At 38.8% G+C, this 19,273-nt stretch overlaps 2 protein-coding genes across 2 annotated transcripts in view; both read left to right on the top strand.

Moving 5' to 3' along the window:
* mlip (muscular LMNA-interacting protein) overlaps positions 1-19,273 on the top strand; it is a 217,067-nt gene that overhangs the window by 154,162 nt on the left and 43,632 nt on the right. The gene's annotated exons all lie outside the window — the stretch shown is intronic.
* The window catches only part of hcrtr2 (hypocretin (orexin) receptor 2), a 31,847-nt gene continuing 19,098 nt past the window's right edge, over positions 6,525-19,273 (top strand). Inside the window, exons 1-2 of the mRNA XM_079856352.1 lie at positions 6,525-6,793; positions 17,559-17,737. Of these exons, the coding sequence (XP_079712478.1) occupies positions 6,544-6,793; positions 17,559-17,737 (429 nt within the window). The 5' untranslated portion in view covers positions 6,525-6,543. The remainder of the gene's footprint in view (positions 6,794-17,558; positions 17,738-19,273) is intronic.

Raw genomic sequence — 19,273 nt, forward strand, 5'->3', positions numbered from 1 at the left:
TGAATTTATTTATTTTTACAGTCAGACAATGAGCTGAGGTAACGTGACGGCTAACAGACAGCAGACAAACGGCTAATGATGACTAATGACCACAGCAGAGGGAATCCACCTGTCACTCAAAAGTGGACACCCTTAATTATGCAGAAATTTAAGGCTTAATATAATTTTAACGGATGAGTTATAAAAAAATTCACCCCCCTCACAGTTGTCATGAAGGGCAGAATTAGCTGTATAGACCAAAGCCACTTTTTGCTCAGGCTGTAAACATGTTTTTTTCTGCTGTACAGTTGGTAATTTTAACATGGGGAGATGCAGATTTGACTCACTTTTGCAGCCAGCCTCAAGCGGCCAGTCGATGAACTGCAGTTTAATTCACTTCCGTGTTGGTTTCAAGAGAGAGACAGGGAGGTTGCTGTTTGGTTTTTACTTGACAACCAAGAAGAGGGCCATCGCCAGTGGCACACAGTTAGACACACAGTTGAACTTCACCAGCGAAACAATTGCACAGGGAGGGGGAAATAGGCAAGAATCCAGATCTCCCTCACGTACCAGAGTCAATGACCTATGTCAATGTAGAGTCAGACCTAATTTATGTAGGGAGTAGCACTTTAATTGAAACAGGCAGTGATGATGTTTTATTGTCAGATTCCATAATTAGCATGACTGATCCATCAAGTGTGTTTGAAATGGATGCAGCCAGAGGTGAACAATTTGGAGGATAGTGGCACTGTAACAACCTTCACAGGACTTATCTCTGGGCTGGAAGACACTGCGCTTGATGACACATTACCTATTTTAGAGGAATTGTATTCTGTACCTTCTCCAATTGATAACTGTAACGTAAAAATAAGCAAGTGATGCAATAGCGAGAATAAATGTTTATTGACCACAAGTGAGAACAGTTTCAAGTGAGAGGTGAAGATCACAGCAAACAGGGTGACGCAGGGACGTTGATAAGATACCCAGTAAGAAGTGAAGGTGAAGACGTGTGCTGAATCCAACGATCGTCAGGCACAATTCACAGATATCCAGGAAGGAATAATCCACAAAGAAATCCAGGAACTCTCAGGAACAGAATCAAAATCCAGGAAGACAGGTGGCTAAGAGGTCAGGAAACAGGACTCAACACCAGGGACATCAAACAACGACCTGACAACACAAGACAGCAGACAATAAGCATATGGCTAATAGACCGCAGCTGGTGCTGATGATAACTGAGGTAATCAGCGGCCACACACACACACAAACACACGGGAAGAGAGACAGTGAATTCATGAACCGTGACAATAACTCACTGGAGCCCTTTGTTCAGAGTGAAAGGGTGAAGTAAATTCTTGTTATTCATCACGGTCAGGCCTTTCGACAGCTTATTGAATATTTTTCTGACGAAAGTGTCTTGACGGATGATATATCTATGAAAGTCATTCTTCCCGATGGACGGCTGGAAAATGCTGTTGATGAAGGGGGGGTTTTGAGGTATGTGCTTTCAGAGTTTTGGCATGACTTTTATGAGCAATGTACTTTGGGAAATAGCTTTAAAGGGGTCATATAATGCCATTTTTGTACAAGCTAATATGATTCTTTAGGGTCTAAATTAAAAGTTTGTAATATACTTTAATTAAAAATTCTCATTAGTATTGTAAGAAAACACTAATTTTACCTGGTCAAAAACAGCTCTGTTTTCAGCACGCCGTTTCAGTGCATGTGTCTTTAAATGATAATGAGCTTTGCTCACCCCTCCCCTCTGTTCTGTGTGTACACCGTTTGAAATAATAATGCAATAACCATAACGCGTTGTTCATTATAAACGTGGGATTATGAATTATATTGAGAACGTCATACATAGAAAACATGCTGTAATGTACCCTGAGTGTAAACCTTAGATGCATTCATCGTGAAGCGTGCAGCAAGGTTTGCAAATTTGCAAAGATTAATACAAATATCAATATAAAGGTTAATAAAACATTACACTCACTTCTTCTGGAGGTTCAGCAGGAACACGTTGGTACAGATCCGTTTTTATTCGTTTGTAAAGCTGTCTGGTGTGAAATGATTCGTGCAAACATGAATGCATGTTGATCGTGGGGAATCCCCGTGAGGGAATCCCTGCGTCAATCCTTTGGGCATATCCCTTCAAAAACAAAACTCAGCCACTGCGTCTTCAACGGTTCGGATTTAGGAACATCAAAATGACTGCTGTGTTCCTTATTACACCGAAGAACAGAACACCACAATCGCAGACGCCATTCTGCTCATAGACAGTGCTCCAGTGAGGGTATCAACAATGACACGGACTATGATGACAGACAGCTCGCTCACGAGCGAGAGCGGGTCTGTGTTGAAACGCTGCTGTCAATCACCAATCGTGGGAGGGGTGTCGATTTTGTGACGTCACAAAATCGAACGGCTTGATTTCAGAGGGGGTCAAACATATAAGGAGATTTAAAAATGACTGACTGAAAAAAATAACTGGATGGATTTTTATCATTTTATGATGGTTGTGTACAGGCACTGCCAACACACATTTCAGTACAATCAACTTGTAAAAGTGCATGTACCATTATATGACCCCTTTAAGTTCCCTTATCAACGACACGACTTTGGTCAACAACAGTGGGAAAGCATCGTCCGAATCATTGCATTTGGTTGGCAAAGAGAGAAGTACCTGCCTGTAAAAATAGCACCTGTAATGTCGGAACAGGCGGCCCATGGATGTGTCACAACAAGTCTTGTGGACTGCTTTCTCAAATATGTTACAGAATCAGACAGAATGATCCTAGAGTCATGCTGTTCACATTTTGAAGATGTGGACAAAGAAGAGCTCTTTGAGGTCATGGATCATCATAACTCTCGAAGAGTCTCAACAGCAGATAACAGGCAGAAAGCGATGCAAGGATGTAGTGTAACGATGCCCAGTTCCAGGAATGCACTAATATTTTGTTGGTAGTACCAGTTTATAACAAATATTAGTTAACACTAAGTTGTCAACACTTCGGAAAAAATAATAATTTGTCGTTACACTACCTCCTTATGCATCACTTTCTGCCTGGACTATTACGTGCTTTTCTCAACTCAGTGAAGTGGCGTCGGTGTCCGGGTTAGCAGTAGCATGAGCCGTCAGGTGAGTTTATTCCCACATTAAACTCCTGATGTACTTACAAACTTTCCAATGCCTCGTTTTATGAGTACAGAACCTATTTGTACTACTGTAGAAGTTTGGTACCATTCTGGGCATTATTAGTGGGGTAATTTACGAGATACATCATAGGATCCATTAGTGGCTGCACTAAGCCATCCAGCTGATCTCTTTAAATAGGCTCTAACTTTGATAATGTTCAACCAAGGGAAAAAAAGGCTTCTGGGGGTGGGGAGAGGGGGGTGGGGGGGGGGGGTTGGGAGTGTTTGGCTCGAGGTCATGGTGCAAAGGACCCTAGGCTGATTTTACTCCGAACCATCCCTTTAAGGAAACAGAACTGCACCAAGGATTTGTCCAAAAAAGTGTTTGCAAAGTGCCTGTCCTCTCTCAGCTTGTCAAAGAGGTCTATCTAAAATTGGACACATTCACTTTTGCAAAGTGAGCCACCATCTTTCGATGCACTGGTTTCCAGTGCTTGGGCCAAAAGTAACATGGTCTGTTTCAGATCGATCCTCAGAAAAAGTCAAACATCTTTGCTTCTCAGCCACATGAACATGTTCTGATCCTAAATCTAGCCTCACTCTAACAGGACAACCCCCAGCTTTAATGACTGCATCCATGAAGTATCCAGCAATAAGTCTTGGATCATTGTTAGTCTTGTATGCCTCAAGCCATATCATGCTCCTGGAAAATCCATCGATACATCCACTTAATCCAATTCCAAATGTCTTATCATAACCATCTATATGCCGCACATAGTTAGGACCACGGCTATGATACACACCGCCTCAACCCCTTCACCATCTAAAAGCAGCAGCAGAACTCTCACTGTTTCCCTATCAGTTACAATCCCATTCATCCAACATTTTTGGTGCATCCATCTATAGCCATGACATTGCCCAGATGTTTGAAGTTGTTGTTCTATGAAAGCTGCCACCTCCGCCACATCCGTGTGAAATGTGAACAACATGCCCACAATGTTATCTGATCTAATCAAAAAATATACAAGACAAACTAAAACATTTTGTCAATAAAATACAATTATTAACTTTTTCATATAAAATAATGGCATTTTTTTAATAATGAAAATAACAGCATTGTTCAAAACATTATAATAATTAATAATTTCTGAACATTGACTCAGTCTTTATTCAACTTTTTCTCTATGGTTTCTCAATATAATTCATAAACGTATAGAATAGAATATCGTAGTTCTAATAGGGGCTGAGAAGAGAAGAGCCAGAGAAGCTCCGCAGAGAGTGAGTCGTGCGAAGTCCACGATGGTGGTCCAGGAACGCCATCTCTGGCTGTGTCTTGTGTTCCTTAACTCCCCCGTGTCCCAGACCGGCCTCTTTGGTCCCGGCCTCTCCCTCTGGTCCCGCTTGCACGGTCTCTGCGAGCCTGGTTAGCGCTCCCCAGTCCGTCTCGCTGGCTCATTCAGACCATCAGGCTCGGCTATGCGATTCAGTTCGCCTGGCATCCCCCCAAGTTTCAGGTCATCCACTCCACTTCAGTGAGAGCAACCGATGTCCATTTCACGAGTTCACACTTACAAATGATCAGAGAATAAATAGTTATGCGTATTTGGCGTGCTGTCCGGGGGTGGGCTCCGAGCTCGGAAATTAGGCCCAAACCCAGAGCACTCCCCCCGTATCTCTTGGTTAGGAACATAACCAGGCAAGTGTGAGGAGATGGGGTGGTGGAGGGATGCTGAAAACTGTCGAGGAATATGGGTGAGTCGACTGTGTGCATTTATAGGCCTTTAATCATTCTGATTGAGTGGACCTGTTGATTACTGATTGCTGACAGCTGGTTGGAATGACTTGATTGTTTGATCATTAGAACGTGTTCCTCCCGAACCTTGAACCTAAAACATCATGTCTTGCGAGTGGAGATCGCAGTCCTACTGGCGAAGGACATGATCGAGCCGGTCCCTCCAGCCGATATGAGGTCAGGGCACTACAGTCCCTACTTCATTGTACCCAAGAAAATCGGTGGGTTACGACCGATCTTGGAACTGCGAGTTTTGAATTGAAGTCTCCACAAGCTACCATTCAAAATGCTCATGCAGAAATACATTTTTGAATGCATCCGTCCCCAAAATTAACCTGAAGGACACGTACTTTCATGTCTTGATTCTCCCTTGACACAGGCCGTTTCTGCGCTTTGCGTTCGAGGGACGAGCATATCAGTACAAGGTCCTGCCCGTCGGGTGCCCCTGTCTCCCTGCGTCTTTACAAAGGAGGCAACCATTGTTCCGCTCAGAGAACGCGGTGTTCGCATTCTCAACTATCTCGACAACTGGCTGATTCTGATCAGTTATGCGAACACAGGGACCTGGTGCTCAGTCACCTCAGCCAGTTGGGTCTTCAGGTCAACTGGGAAAAAAGCAAACTAGCCTCCGTGCAGAGGATCTCTTTTCTCTGTATGAAGTTGGATTCGGTAGCACAGAAAGCACGCCTCACAGAGGAACGCACTCGGTCGGTGCTGAACTGCTTGAATACGTTCAAAGGCAGGACGGCGGTCCCACTGAAATTGTTTCAGAGGCTCCTGGGGCATATGGCCGCGGTAGCAGCCGTAACACCGCTCGGGCTGTTATCCGTTCACACGGATCTGAGAAAATGATTTAAAAGGCTGTATTCTGCTGTCAGGCCAGTAGATGGCGATGTCTCTTTGTCAAGAAACATCCTGCTAACACAATACACATGACATCACCATTTGCAAAAATTAATGTTTTTGTTGTTTACATGGAGACAGTAAAGGCCTCGTTTTCAAAACCTTGTAGTTTGAAAGCCCTTTCCCAAAAACGCTGTTATTCTGTAAATGAACGGCCAAAACGCATAAAAAACATTTACATTTTACATTTTTTAAAGAAGTGTTGTCTAAACTAGTTTTCGGACGAAGCCTAAAAGTCCAAACTAACTAAATTGCATTCAAATGCAACACCATTTAGCCACCATTATGTGACTTACTTATGTGACTTACTCCTCTTGAGATATAAACCTCCATGCATCATGCAAGTGATCGATGTCCAAAATCTCATTGTGTTCTACTTTATTATTTACCATGAAGCATTATAATTCAACATGATGAACATGTCACAAAGAAAAAAATATATATTCTAGTACAGCATAATAAGATTGTTTGACTGTGGGTAGGCTATAATTTATTATGCGACATACACCTGAAAGCTACACTTGAATAAACATGAGTATCCAGCAAGCAATCGATAGAATCTATAGCTTCTCTGACTTCAAAACGCTTCTCTGTCTTGGTAACTAATTGATAATAGGTTGAGAGGTGCACGTTGCGTCACGACGCCATCAACTCTGAGTTGTACAATATCCCCCTTCCCCTCTCTCTCTCTCTCTCCCCCTCATTCACTCATGCGGTGTCAGTCATCCGCGATGCTGGAGAGAGAGCCCGGGTCCGCGCGCAACATGTCCGCGATCACCGCTAATGACGCGTGCGATGCCTGTTCCACACCAGCGCTGCATCTGAACTCCACGGAAATTTACTCGCATTCTCATGTTGATGACGATGACGAGCTTCTCAACTACATTTGGAGGGAATATTTGCATCCTAAACAATATGAATGGGTGCTCATAGCTGGATATATCATGGTTTTCCTCGTATCTCTGGTCGGAAACACCTTGGGTAAGTAAGTTTGCAGCGCGAGAGGAACTCAGAAAATGTATTTCAGAAGTGCTTTCAAAATGTTTTACACTCAGTCGAATAGCCTAGCATTCCACAGCTCTGTCCATCATGTTGCCTACCTTGTTTTGCGCATGGGATCTACATTTATGTTTACGCATTTGGCGGATGCTTTTATTCAAAGAATGTACACAATTTATCTGTTGCTTTCTCTGGGAATCAAACCCATAACCTTGGCGTTGCTAGCGCGTGCTTTACTCTTTAATTTACAGGAAGGCATCTCACAAAATTATCATAAAATATTATATTTTACTTCTCTGACTGCTTACCAGAGAAGTGGGGAAGCCAGTAAAAAGGAAGCCTGTAATATTCAATTACAGTTAGTTCAGATTTTTAAAGTCATCAATGCAACTAATGTATTATAATTGCAATTAAGCTGCACTTGCCTTATTTATTTCTGTCAATTTAAGAATATATTCATGTATACACAAATGCCTACCTTAACAACATTCCAAGCCTCTAGCTTTCTTTTTTCCTTGACTTGATATCTATAGACCTTGGGCAAATCAAATCACGTATTGCATGGCTCTTTTAGAACAAACTGTGATGGATTTGCTTTCTGAATGAAAGACATTATGGACGTAATACTGTGCTTTTAAATGTTTTGTGTGCCACTGAGGATGGAGGACAATCACATTTGAAGTTTTACAAGGAATTTAGAAATATGATTGACCCTCAAATGATCTGAATCAAGATTATTGGTTAAGTAATTTTAGCATATTAATTGTGGGTTCTTTGAAATGTTACTTGACTCATGCTTTAGTGACAAATTTCATGTGCTAATCTCTTTAAAGGTGCAGTGAGAGAGTATTTATTTATGGTTTTTTCTTTTTTTTTTCATCAAACAACCAGTTTTGGACAGAGCTATCTGTTTTCCAACGGGCAGGGTTTAAAATGACACACTTTACAGGATTTTTTGCACACAAAAAAAAAGGGGAAACAAAAGAAAGAAAATAAAACATTATTTACTCGCCATCATGTTGCTCGAAACCTTTATGCTGTTTTTTTCTTCTTCTGTGTAACATATTTGAAGAATCTTTACACTGCTCAAAGCTGTTCGTGACCATGAGGTTCAAGTCTCAAAGAACGACGACAAAAAAAAAGGAAAAAAAAAAAAGGTGTCATCAACATAATCCAAGACTATATTGCAAATCGTCTGAAGCTGTATGTCAATGTATGAGACTAATAGTCGTTATTTGGAAATAATCTTTCCCTTCACCAGAGCTCTCAAAACAAATATGATTATGCAACATTTAATCTGTATTTATTCGGGAAAGTCTAATTCTGATACAAAATTTTCAGGACAGTAGCAGCAGTTTCATATAAAATGTGCAATTTAACATATGAATAGATATACAGTCGTATAGTAGTTAGTTTACCTAACAACGTCTTGGCAGTAAATAGTAACGTGTGTTTTTCTGCTTTAATAAAGATGACCACCCTAGAGATTAATGTAGAATACAGTGCTGTGTGTGTGAGCCTGCTCTTGTTACAAAGTGTAATCAGCATGACATGCAGAATCCAATTCCCAAGAAGTGATGCAATTGTAAATGCACGTAAATCCCATTATTAGCACATATAGAAATGTGCTTTGCATTTTATCCAACTCAACATTTTATCAAACTTTGATAATTGCTTTAATTTTTTAAACAACTGAGAAGTTAGTGATCAAACTACATTTCAGCTGTCAATTTTATAAATATATTAGAGCTGTCAACGTTAACGCATGCGATTATTTTTTTGTCCAGTTTAACACAGTTAACGCAGCATGCATTTTTCCGTCATCCTTTGGATAGCGCCTACATTATATGATCCCGCTCTTATTCATGCAATGCTTTTAAACCATTCAAGCGTGACAAGAACGCGCTGTCTGTGAATGTTCTGTCTATGTGAGGCACACACACACACACACACACACACACACAGAAAGACGCGCGCCAGTATCGTGTGCACAGACTGTGCGCCAGAATACAGTTCTCTTTCGCGCTTGAATGAACAATAACACACACAATTATGCCAATATGTCCGTTTTGTTGTGTGTCCTCATAACATAAGAGCAGTCTTAAATGAGTTAAATAAAGTCTTAAATGAAGTAGCCTAAAGAGTTGTGAGAGAATGAGGCGCGCGCGAGATCAGCATCGGCTGGTTTTAAAGTGACAGTAGCCAATAAAGCTGTCTATCAGTAAAGTTAATCAAAGAACAGAGGGAACAGAGACAATTTCTCCCTGCCCTTAACTAAAGAACTTTTGTAGCTTTAATAAGGATGAGTCTATATTTAATCTAATGCAGTGCAGACTGTTGGATCACTTTATTCAATTACTGTATATTGTTCTGTATGTGAAGGTACAGGTAAATATGACATTATTATGGGTTTATGTGAGGATTGTTTGAAGTTTAAATTTAAAGTTGTTATATTTTTTGAAGCCTAATAAATGTTGGACTCTTATACAGTACTTTGGGAAAAACAGCATATGGTTTCGTAATGATGTATGTGGGTTCATTAATGACGGATTTTTCATTTTGGGATTAGCTGTTCTTTTACATTGCTCTATCTATCCCTATGACATATCAATATGGATACACTGATACAATATTACAATAGCTTTGATACAGCCATTTCTACAGGTTATTATTTTGATAAATGCGTGTGGAAGCAAGATAATGTCAGATCAGAAAAGTTCAGAGTTATTAAATGAAATTGAAAGTACATTATTCAAATGCATTCACAATGAATCGCTAAGTGGAGAAGATTTTAAAAGATATGGATTTGACAGTGCAAAGGCAATTTTCTTTTGAAACTAATTTCCTTAACATTATGAAGTTTTACGGAAGTCAAAAAAGTTTTATTTTAATAAGACTGAATCAAAATGAATATGTCAGGCTACACCAGTATAACAATAGCAAATATATTTATAAATGTGATGCGAGTGGAACTAATAAAAGTCATTTGCATTTTTTGCATGAATGATGAAATAATTAGCACACGCACAGTTGTTGAGATGGGTTGATGTCACAATGGTTCTTACCATTATCTTTAAAAAATCACACAGGACAGAATGAAACCCTGTCATTATCGATCTAGCTGGAACAAATTTTATTTAATATCTCATGAATACAATAAAGTCAGTTCTTCCAAATGTACAAAAATTGAAGTGTGTTTAAAACCCATGAATGCAAATGAAATTATGCTCACTGATTTAGAGTATCATCAGCAAAAAAACATAAACCAGTCATAATTTCTTATGCAATAATAGTTTGATTAGATGTATGAATCAGATAAGAAAGCTTCTGCTGAGTGATATATGGATGTAGTAATAGTAGACATCATGACTTCTGCTCAAAGCTGACTCTCTTGGTGACATCCAAATGGTAACATCCAAAATAACTAATTTTACAAATATAATTTACCACACTAAATATATTAATATGTACCAACAAAACATGGGTTATGGGTTCAATGAGAAATGCAAGTTATCTTTTTTCTTTTTCTTTTTTACAGTGCATGTAAAATTGGAGTCTCAGCTGTGATTGATTCTACTGATAATCCCATTCTAACAGGTATAATAAGCTATTAGCATAATGACTCTGCAGGGGATTGGATTATTGAGTTTTTAACGGTAGTTCATCTCATTTCCTTCCCTCTCTTTAATGGTTACTTATATCATCTTATAGCAATTCTGCCAGAGCTTCTGTGATAAGTGTCACTTTTTTTCCTGGAAGTGCATGGATGTGCTGCGGGGGATTCTTCAAACAGCCAGAGCACGGATGGTCATGTGATGAGCACATGAAACAAGCGGAAAGACCTACACTTTGAGGATGCTTTGAACATGCCCTACATGCAATACTACTATCAAAGTGTGTTCATGCACCAACTGGAAATCCTTAAACCTCAAGGGAAAGTCCATATTTTCCTGGCAGGAGGCTGCACTATAGCAAGGCCATAACCATATCCTGAATATCGGGGGAGGAGGGAGGAAGGGTTGTATTGGCCTTTTTATTTAAAGGAATTAAAAGTTATTTGCACCAAATTATTCTCCATCCAAACGGAAGTAAACGATTGGCTAACTCCATGCCCTCCATTACAACATGTGTGTGTTTTACGACATGTCTAGATGTCAAGCACTGATAGAGCCGTATTAATTGCTCAGTTGCGCATAAAGCACACGATAAGAGATCTCAATAAAACTAGCAGAAGTGGGGGTAACACTTTATAATAACTGCATGCTATTAATCATTAGCTATGCATTAGAAAACAGTAAATTCATCATTTATAAAGCATTAATAGACATTAATAAGCAGTTTATAAATACATCTATAAATGCTTTATTCTTGATTTCATAAGCATATCTATAATATGTTTAATAATTGTATTTTCATACTTTATTAATGATCTGTTTATCATTTCTAAATGAAGTATTGCATTATTTACAAACCAGTTATTTAGGAGTTGTCAGTGGTTCATAAGATCACTTAGAAAGTGTAAGTAAATGATCAATAAACTATTTAAATGTGCATTCATACATCTTCAATATTTTTATGTTCTGTATCAGTGTGTTGTGTTTGTTTCCTTTTTCTGTTTAGAAGAAAACTGAGCCTTTAAATCTCCTTTATAAATGCTTTACAAGGCATAACTAGTCCTCACTTTAGATGAGCTCACAAACATAGTTAACTGACCACTACTAAATGCTTTATAACTACCTGAATTAACCCTGAATTACAGTAGAAATACATGTTAATAAAGCATTCAACAAAACACTAACTATTAGTATATGTCTGAATATGTATTAATGTTTATTTAAATAGTTTATTAATCATTTACTTACAATTTCTAAGTGTTACCGAAGCGGGACAGTAACTCGATTTACGCAGCGTCACCCTCCTGTCATCATGTGTGTATTACGTTGCTTCCTGATATCATGTGTGCAAACACATATAAGCTATATTTATATTTAAAACAGTTGGGTCCTGTCGAACGGTGTACTAATTAACTTCAGATTGGATTATGTTGGTAATGGGCACTTCTTACCTAAGAAGTTTCGTGCCTCTAACAAGTGCTTTTGACCTTCTTTCTGATCTGAATGGTGTGTGTAAAACACTTGAGGTTTGCCACAGGTTTGTGCCACCGACTACATCGCAACTGAATGCTTCATCAAGCGACTGCATACTTGAACAACCGCAGAAAACTACTTTTAAACAGGAAATGACGGACTACTTGCGTGCATATTTACAGCGGGTCTATTTGCACGGGATCAGTATTACCTGAGGTCATTTTTCCAGACCATTTTTTCCGGAAGGTAAAAGTCGCCATAATCTTTAATGATATTGTCTGTAATGATTACTGAGATGCACATTCAGACAGGACTAAAACCACTGAGAAGCTCTGGTAATAATGACTTTACTCCACCTCTCCATGTTAAACTAGCCCCGTCCGAATAGGGCTATAGACGAGTGTTGTTAGACCGCTGAGGCGGACCGGCCTAAAAATTGAACTTTTGAAACCTTTGTTATTCTAACAACAAACAGAGCAGCATCAATATCTAAAACTGAGGGGGGAAACTGGTCCATTTCTCAGTGTCTATGGTGTTTACGGCCCTGCACTTTAGTGTTGTCCATAACACCCTGTAAGCTTGGATTCACCGACCGTTGGGAATGTCCCTTAGGGATCGGGAGCGCTGGCAGCCACACCGGGAAATGTGCCAGCGCTGATATAGCCTGGGGCTTCAGGTCATTATATCACCTCGTGGTCTACTCTCTCCAGGCCAAAGCAACAGCTGTGACTTCTTTCATTATCAGGCTGCTTCAAGAGTCCACATTCTGGAGACAAAACAGTCAATTGTCAAACTGCACAAACCACTTATGGTTTTTACAAAAGAGACAGTGATAAGAAAATACCAAATTGTTCTGATAAACATGACATTTCTATTATAAACTTGAATTTGACACATATCATACAATAGAGAAGAATGGCTTATCGAGCAATTATTGCTCAGCAATTAATCAGAACTGAGTCACAATACATGCCATTAATAATTAAAGCACTCAAACCAGGCAAACTAAAATGTATTTGTCAGTGTGCGCTTTTGGGAAAGACAATCTTCAATTCCTCGATTGTCGAGAAACAACCCAGCCATCATGTATGTAAATGGTCTTCTCATTTCTCATCACATGTGCAATATAGGCTAGTTGTCACACTTTTTATTTCTAAAGGTTAAGTCCATTTCTGTACAATAAGTTTAGGTTGTTCAAGCTATTGAACATGTTTACTGTTATTGCCCATGGAAAGAGCATTTAGCTCACTGAACAAACAATAGTGTTTTTTTTGTTGTTGTTGTTTTTGTTTACAAAAACCTCTGAATTATTAATTTCATTAAGTTCCACACTAAATATGCTAACAGAATCAACACTGATCAACTGTTGTCACATGGCAGCTGATCTGTGACTGTGTGAAGGCAGTTAATCCACAGCTATTTCATGTCTTATTCATGAGCCACTCAGACCTATATTTACATGTATTTACTGCACAAATGTTTTCTAAACAAAACCATTCACAGGAATGTGCATATGTGTCATAGCAATTTCTCATCATCAGGCAGAGTAAAATACAAATCAAGATAGTAGAGGTATAGTCTTTGAGGATATGGGGATTTCAATCAGATGAAAAACCGCACTCTCAAGGTATAATTTCATAAATTTATTGTAACCATGTCCACACTGACGTGTTTCGGCCTAAGCCATCATCAGTGTGTACACACTGATGATGGCTTAGGCCGAAACGCGTCTGTGTGGACATGGTTACAATAAATTTATGAAATTATACCTTGAGAGTGCGGTTTTTCATCTTTATTTTTGACAATTTTTTTACTACTCGCACCCATAAATGATTTGAGAGTTGAGCGCGCCTGTTCTCAATATGACTTCAATCAGATCACATACAGGCATGTGATCAGCTAAAGACAATGAAGGAAAATCTGAACGCTCAGGTAATGATTATATATATATATATATATATATATATATATATATATATATATATATATATATATATATATATATATATGTATATATATATGTATGTATAATCAAAATATAAAAGATATATCTTACTATTGCAATAATACATGGTATTGAACTGTAAAATAAAAAAAATCAAGAATTTAATAATCATGATAATAATATATTATAACACAATATGTTATAATAAAAGTAATAATATAAATGTTATTGTTATTATTGTTTTAACAACAATGATAAATCTTATTATCATTATTTAAAAAAAAAAGATTTTACTTTACAGAACAACAGTAAAATTACAATTCTAACATGTATGGGTGTTTATCGGATGGTTTAATGTTTGCTTTCAAACGTACAAGATACAAGCAGTATTCAATCTTTGTAAGCAAAGATGAGTCATGGCTCATCACTTTGTACCAAATGTCATGAAAGAATTGTCAAACAATTCAAAAATCACATTTCTCAACGGGCATGACCTTCAATTCCTCAGATGGCACTTTATGAGAAACCATTATGCTTCTGTGTTAAATATTGCCAAATGGGCTTGGGATTACTTAAAACCATTGTCACTTAACACAGTCTGCCACTGCATCAAGAAATTAAACTTAAGACTCTGGTGTTACGCAAGGAGAAAGCTATACATCATTTCTATGCAGAGATGCCGTTGAGTTCTCTGGGCACCAGCGCATCTCAGATGTAGTGGAAATGTGTGCTGTGGCAAACATCTGTCATGGGATGGGTGATTTGCATGTGTGTGTGAAGGCACCACTGACATGGAGGAGTATATTGGGATTGTACAGAGACATGTAATAGCATCAAGATGACAACTTACCTGGGAAGCAAGATGCCAATGACAGGCCTCATTCTGCATGTGCTGCAACTGAGTGGTTTCTAGAGACTCCACACAGTGTCTCCACACAGACTGCCTGCCTAGAGTCCAGATCTGTCTCCTACTGAAACTGTATGGCCCATCATGAAAAGGAGCAAAGAAAGCAGCTGCCTTGTATCAGACGAGATTGGCCAAAAATCCACTTGCAAAATTTCATCAATTAGTATCCTAAATACCCAAACTATTATGAAGTGTAAGTCGACACTGTTATAAACATGCCTCTTTTCCAACTGTTTTGGAGTGTTTTGCAGGCATTAAAATCAAAATATATTTATATTTACAAAATACACTTATATAATATTTTATTTATTTATTTGTTTATTTATTTATTTATATAATATTTCATTTGTACTTTTGTCAGTTAAAGTTTAAAGGGACTCAACTAATCACAGATTCTTGATTTCATTGCATTTTACAAAACTTTTCTGGAAATGGGGTTGCATCAACTGATGAGACTAAGGCTGCGTTCACACTGTCAGTCCAAATCCGATTATTTGTGTATCCGATTGGAATCTGATCTAAAATTATTTATGTCCACACTGTGCACAGTGATTTCTATGGCACTGACGTTGCGTTGGTAGGAATACCCAAAAACAACATGGACGGGTTTGCAATAGAGATGTTGTCTCATTTAAATTTTACAACATGGAAATGTGTAGCCGCCGCGCTGGACTATGCATCTTCTGACGCAGTGGCAAAACCGGAGGAGGCTGTTATGCACAGCTTTTTTCCGTGCTGTTGTCTCCGCCGGTCTCAAAACATGTCTCCGTTATATTGTGGGGAGTTCGTTCTCCATAGAGAGGCCTGTAGAAAAATGTATTCGGTTAGTTCCTGCCGGGAATTTGATTCAGGACACCGAAGCTGCTCTTTAAAATACACCAGTGATGGAGGGCCGCTCGACCCAGGGTCTGTGGAAGGAACATGATAATAACAACATGACAATCATAACAACAGAGATGTTAGCTGTACTGCTAGCCTTAAGGCACTTTCTCCCAGACCTCAGAGGTCATCATGTTCTGGTGAGAATAGACAATACGTTGGTGGTCTCGTATATAAATCATCAGGTATATAAATCATGAGATTGTGCCCTCTGTGCAGACTGGCACATCAGATCATCTTATGGACCCAAGGGAGGATTCTCTCGCTGAGAGCAATCTATATCCCAGGGCATCTAAATGTGGGAGCAGACATCCTGTCGAGGCAGGGGCTGAGGCCCAGGGAATGGAGACTACACTCTGGGATGGTGTAGTTCATTTGAAGGTAGTTTGGCCAGGTGGACGTGGATCTGTTTGCGTCACAAGAGAACTCACATTGTCCACTCTGGTTTTCCCTCACTTATCCAGCTCCTCTGTGACTGGATGCCATGGTACAGCTGTGGCCGAGGCTTCATCGACGCAGTGCAAGTTCCTTCGAAAGGGAACGTCTCAGGTTACCCATGTAACCAATGTTCCCTGAGAAGGGAACGAGACACTGCGTCCCTTTGCCATGCTTCCTGCACACCTGGGAGCGGCTTGCTTCAGCCGATCAGAGGGCTGACAACAGCTGTGATACCGGCTCCTTTATAGCTTCTCCAATCCGCCGGCATGCGTCACGGAATGACGTTGCACCAATCAAGATTGGACTAAGATGCTCATGTGACATCAGGAGTGCTGACGCTGAAGGGATTCCCCAAAGTGTCGTCATCGACACAGCATCTCGTTCCCTTCTCAGGGGTAACCTGAGACGATTTCCAGAAATATGATTAGAATAGGATTTCAAACCACATATGGATGTAGCTTGAAACAGATTTGAAAAAAATCACATTCATGTGATCGTTTACTGTTCATGTTAGTTCATTTTGATGAGATTTCGATCAGATATGCACAACAATCGGATTTGGACTGACAGTCTGACCGTAGCCTTAGTTTGATCCTTGCATGTCTCGCCCATTTGAATAGAAGTGTCCTGATGCAATCTGTTGAGGCTCCAGTTGATCTTTGCTGAAGTTGTCTTGATGAAAGAGAACCAGTTTGAGTCAGAAGGTCTTTGATGAATGGAAAGACAAGGCCGCAGCCTGGCAGAAATATAAGGGTCCTTGGAAGACTTCTAGCTCATCTTCAATTTCTCAGAATCAGCGTAGGGGAAGGGCCTGATCTTGTGATCATGGATCTTTTAAAGCATGGAGATGTCTCATCCTCGGGAGAAGAGTGAGCCAATAAGGAGTTGTTCCTTTGAAGGGAAACTTTACGATCCTTTGTCTTCTAGCAGGGTGTTTTGCAAATGAAAATGGATTTTAATAAAGATTTTAAAAGAGATTCTTATAATACTGATATGTTACAGAGTTAGACAAATGTAATGTAAATGAACATTTAAATCGCAGTTCATAGATTTCACACATGCTATGTTTATGATCTTGGTTTACTACAGTGTGCCATTCTGAGTCATTCCTTCAATAGCGTTTGAGTTAATACATGCACAAAACAATGTAAAAGAACATACCAGTTGTTACAATTTTCTTTCTCTTTGCATTTTTATATCAATATGGTACAAGGTTATCCTATTCAAATCAATGTGATAAACGAGTTAGGTCAAAAGTAATCTAAAAGTAATCTAAAAGTAGTCCGATTATATTATCTTAAATGTGTAATGTAATGGATTATATCACTAATTAAAAATGTCACCATGTAATTTGGAATCAGTAACTGATTACAGTTTGTAAGTAATCTTTGCAGCACTGCTTGTTGGCTGGGATTCTGCATTTTATGCAACAATTTTTACAGCCACACTTTCTTGAAAACACTGTATTCCTCATGGCATCTTTCATTTCAGTTTGTTTTGCAGTTTGGAAAAACCACCACATGCGCACTGTGACCAACTACTTTATCGTGAACCTGTCCTTCGCAGACATCCTAGTCACAATCACATGTCTTCCTGCAAGTCTTGTTGTGGACATTACAGAAACCTGGTTCTTGGGACAGACCCTGTGCAAGATACTACCTTACTTACAGGTAAGGAAACGGATAATGTATGGACTTTTATCAATTAATTTGCCACTATATTTTTTGGTTTCTTTTCATAGGAAGCCATTATGTATCTAAATACAGTTTCAAATGTTTTGATACATTTGTGAATTATGATTTTTTTCTTGCGACTTCTGACGCATCAGTAGAATTAACAGTTTCTTCTGCTCAAGGCTGCTTGCACTAAGTTATTGCTTTGCTTCGCCGTCCATAAATCACGTAAACAGCTTAAGCTCTTTGAAAGTTTTTTTGTTGTTTTTTTGCCTCATTTTTTTGAGATTGAGATGCACTGCCATAAATGACATGCTTGTCAACACCATTTGAAGGAACTGATGGAGTTCCTGAATGACAACATGCCCTTCTGGTCATTTTTAAGGAACACATTTACTCAACCTTCTGTCTTGGAAGGACCTAATGAATCATCTGTAATATTTCCGCTGACATACCCTTCACAGTTTGAAAGCTACAAGTACTGTTGTTTCTTCTCTATCCCTGATGGGCATAGCAATCTTCCCTTGTTGGATAACTGAATATTAATGAGAGTTTTGAAGTTATCAAGACTGAAGAAGCAGCTGTGAGCCATGGCTGCAGCTCCTTCAAGTGTTGGCATATGCCTGAATAACATCAGTTGTTTCCAATCACATTCATGCCTTTTGACCCTCAAATAGAGTCATGTTTGATTGATGCCAGTATAATGTAGGATTGATTCAAATGCATTCCAGACACTTAAGCTCAAACTTCTTCAAGCTGACATTTAGAGTAAAGCCAGAACATCACAATAGTTGCTATACAGATTCATTCAGACATATGCAGTGTGGAGCACTTCAAAAAGCATATCTGTTGGAAATTGAACAATTTGCACAGAACACACGCATTGAAAATCGAGCGATAATCATGTCATCTGACGTCCTGTTGTTTTTAAATAGAATACTGCTCTTTTAGAAATGGAATTTCTACAATACAATCCACATTTATACTGACTGAAAATGGATATCAGTGAGTTTCAATCTGATCCAATCTGGAATGCTTCATCTACATCAGTGCAATACATGCATGCATTGATTGTTTTTCTCTTTTTGTTTTTATTGGGAGTGTCTGGTATCCACTCCTTAAAGGAGGAGCTCTGTAACTTGTTCCCTGTTTTAATTATTAATAATATTTATTATTATGATTCACTTTGATTGGGTTCTTAAAACTTCCTCTCAACTATAAAGAGGTTCCAGCTACAAAAACAAAATAAAACACTTACTAATAATAGTAGTAACTGTAATATTAGTGAAGATTAAATATTTTTATTTATTTACGACCACTAACCGATAATACTACGAACATGCAAATGTGTCATTCAATTATTGAAATATCAACTTAAATTCTCTATGTCAACTAATTATTTCACAGCTACATTTTGGGGCAAAAACAACATTCGCTGGGTCATGCCTGTTCCACTGTAGAAATTGTTCATGCTATTTATTAATTTGTTCCCTCGTTTTAGTTAAATTGTGACCACGCTATATTACTACGTTT

Source organism: Squalius cephalus (assembly GCF_949319135.1).
Source record: "Squalius cephalus genome assembly, chromosome: 21".
Lineage (NCBI taxonomy): Eukaryota > Metazoa > Chordata > Actinopteri > Cypriniformes > Leuciscidae > Squalius > Squalius cephalus.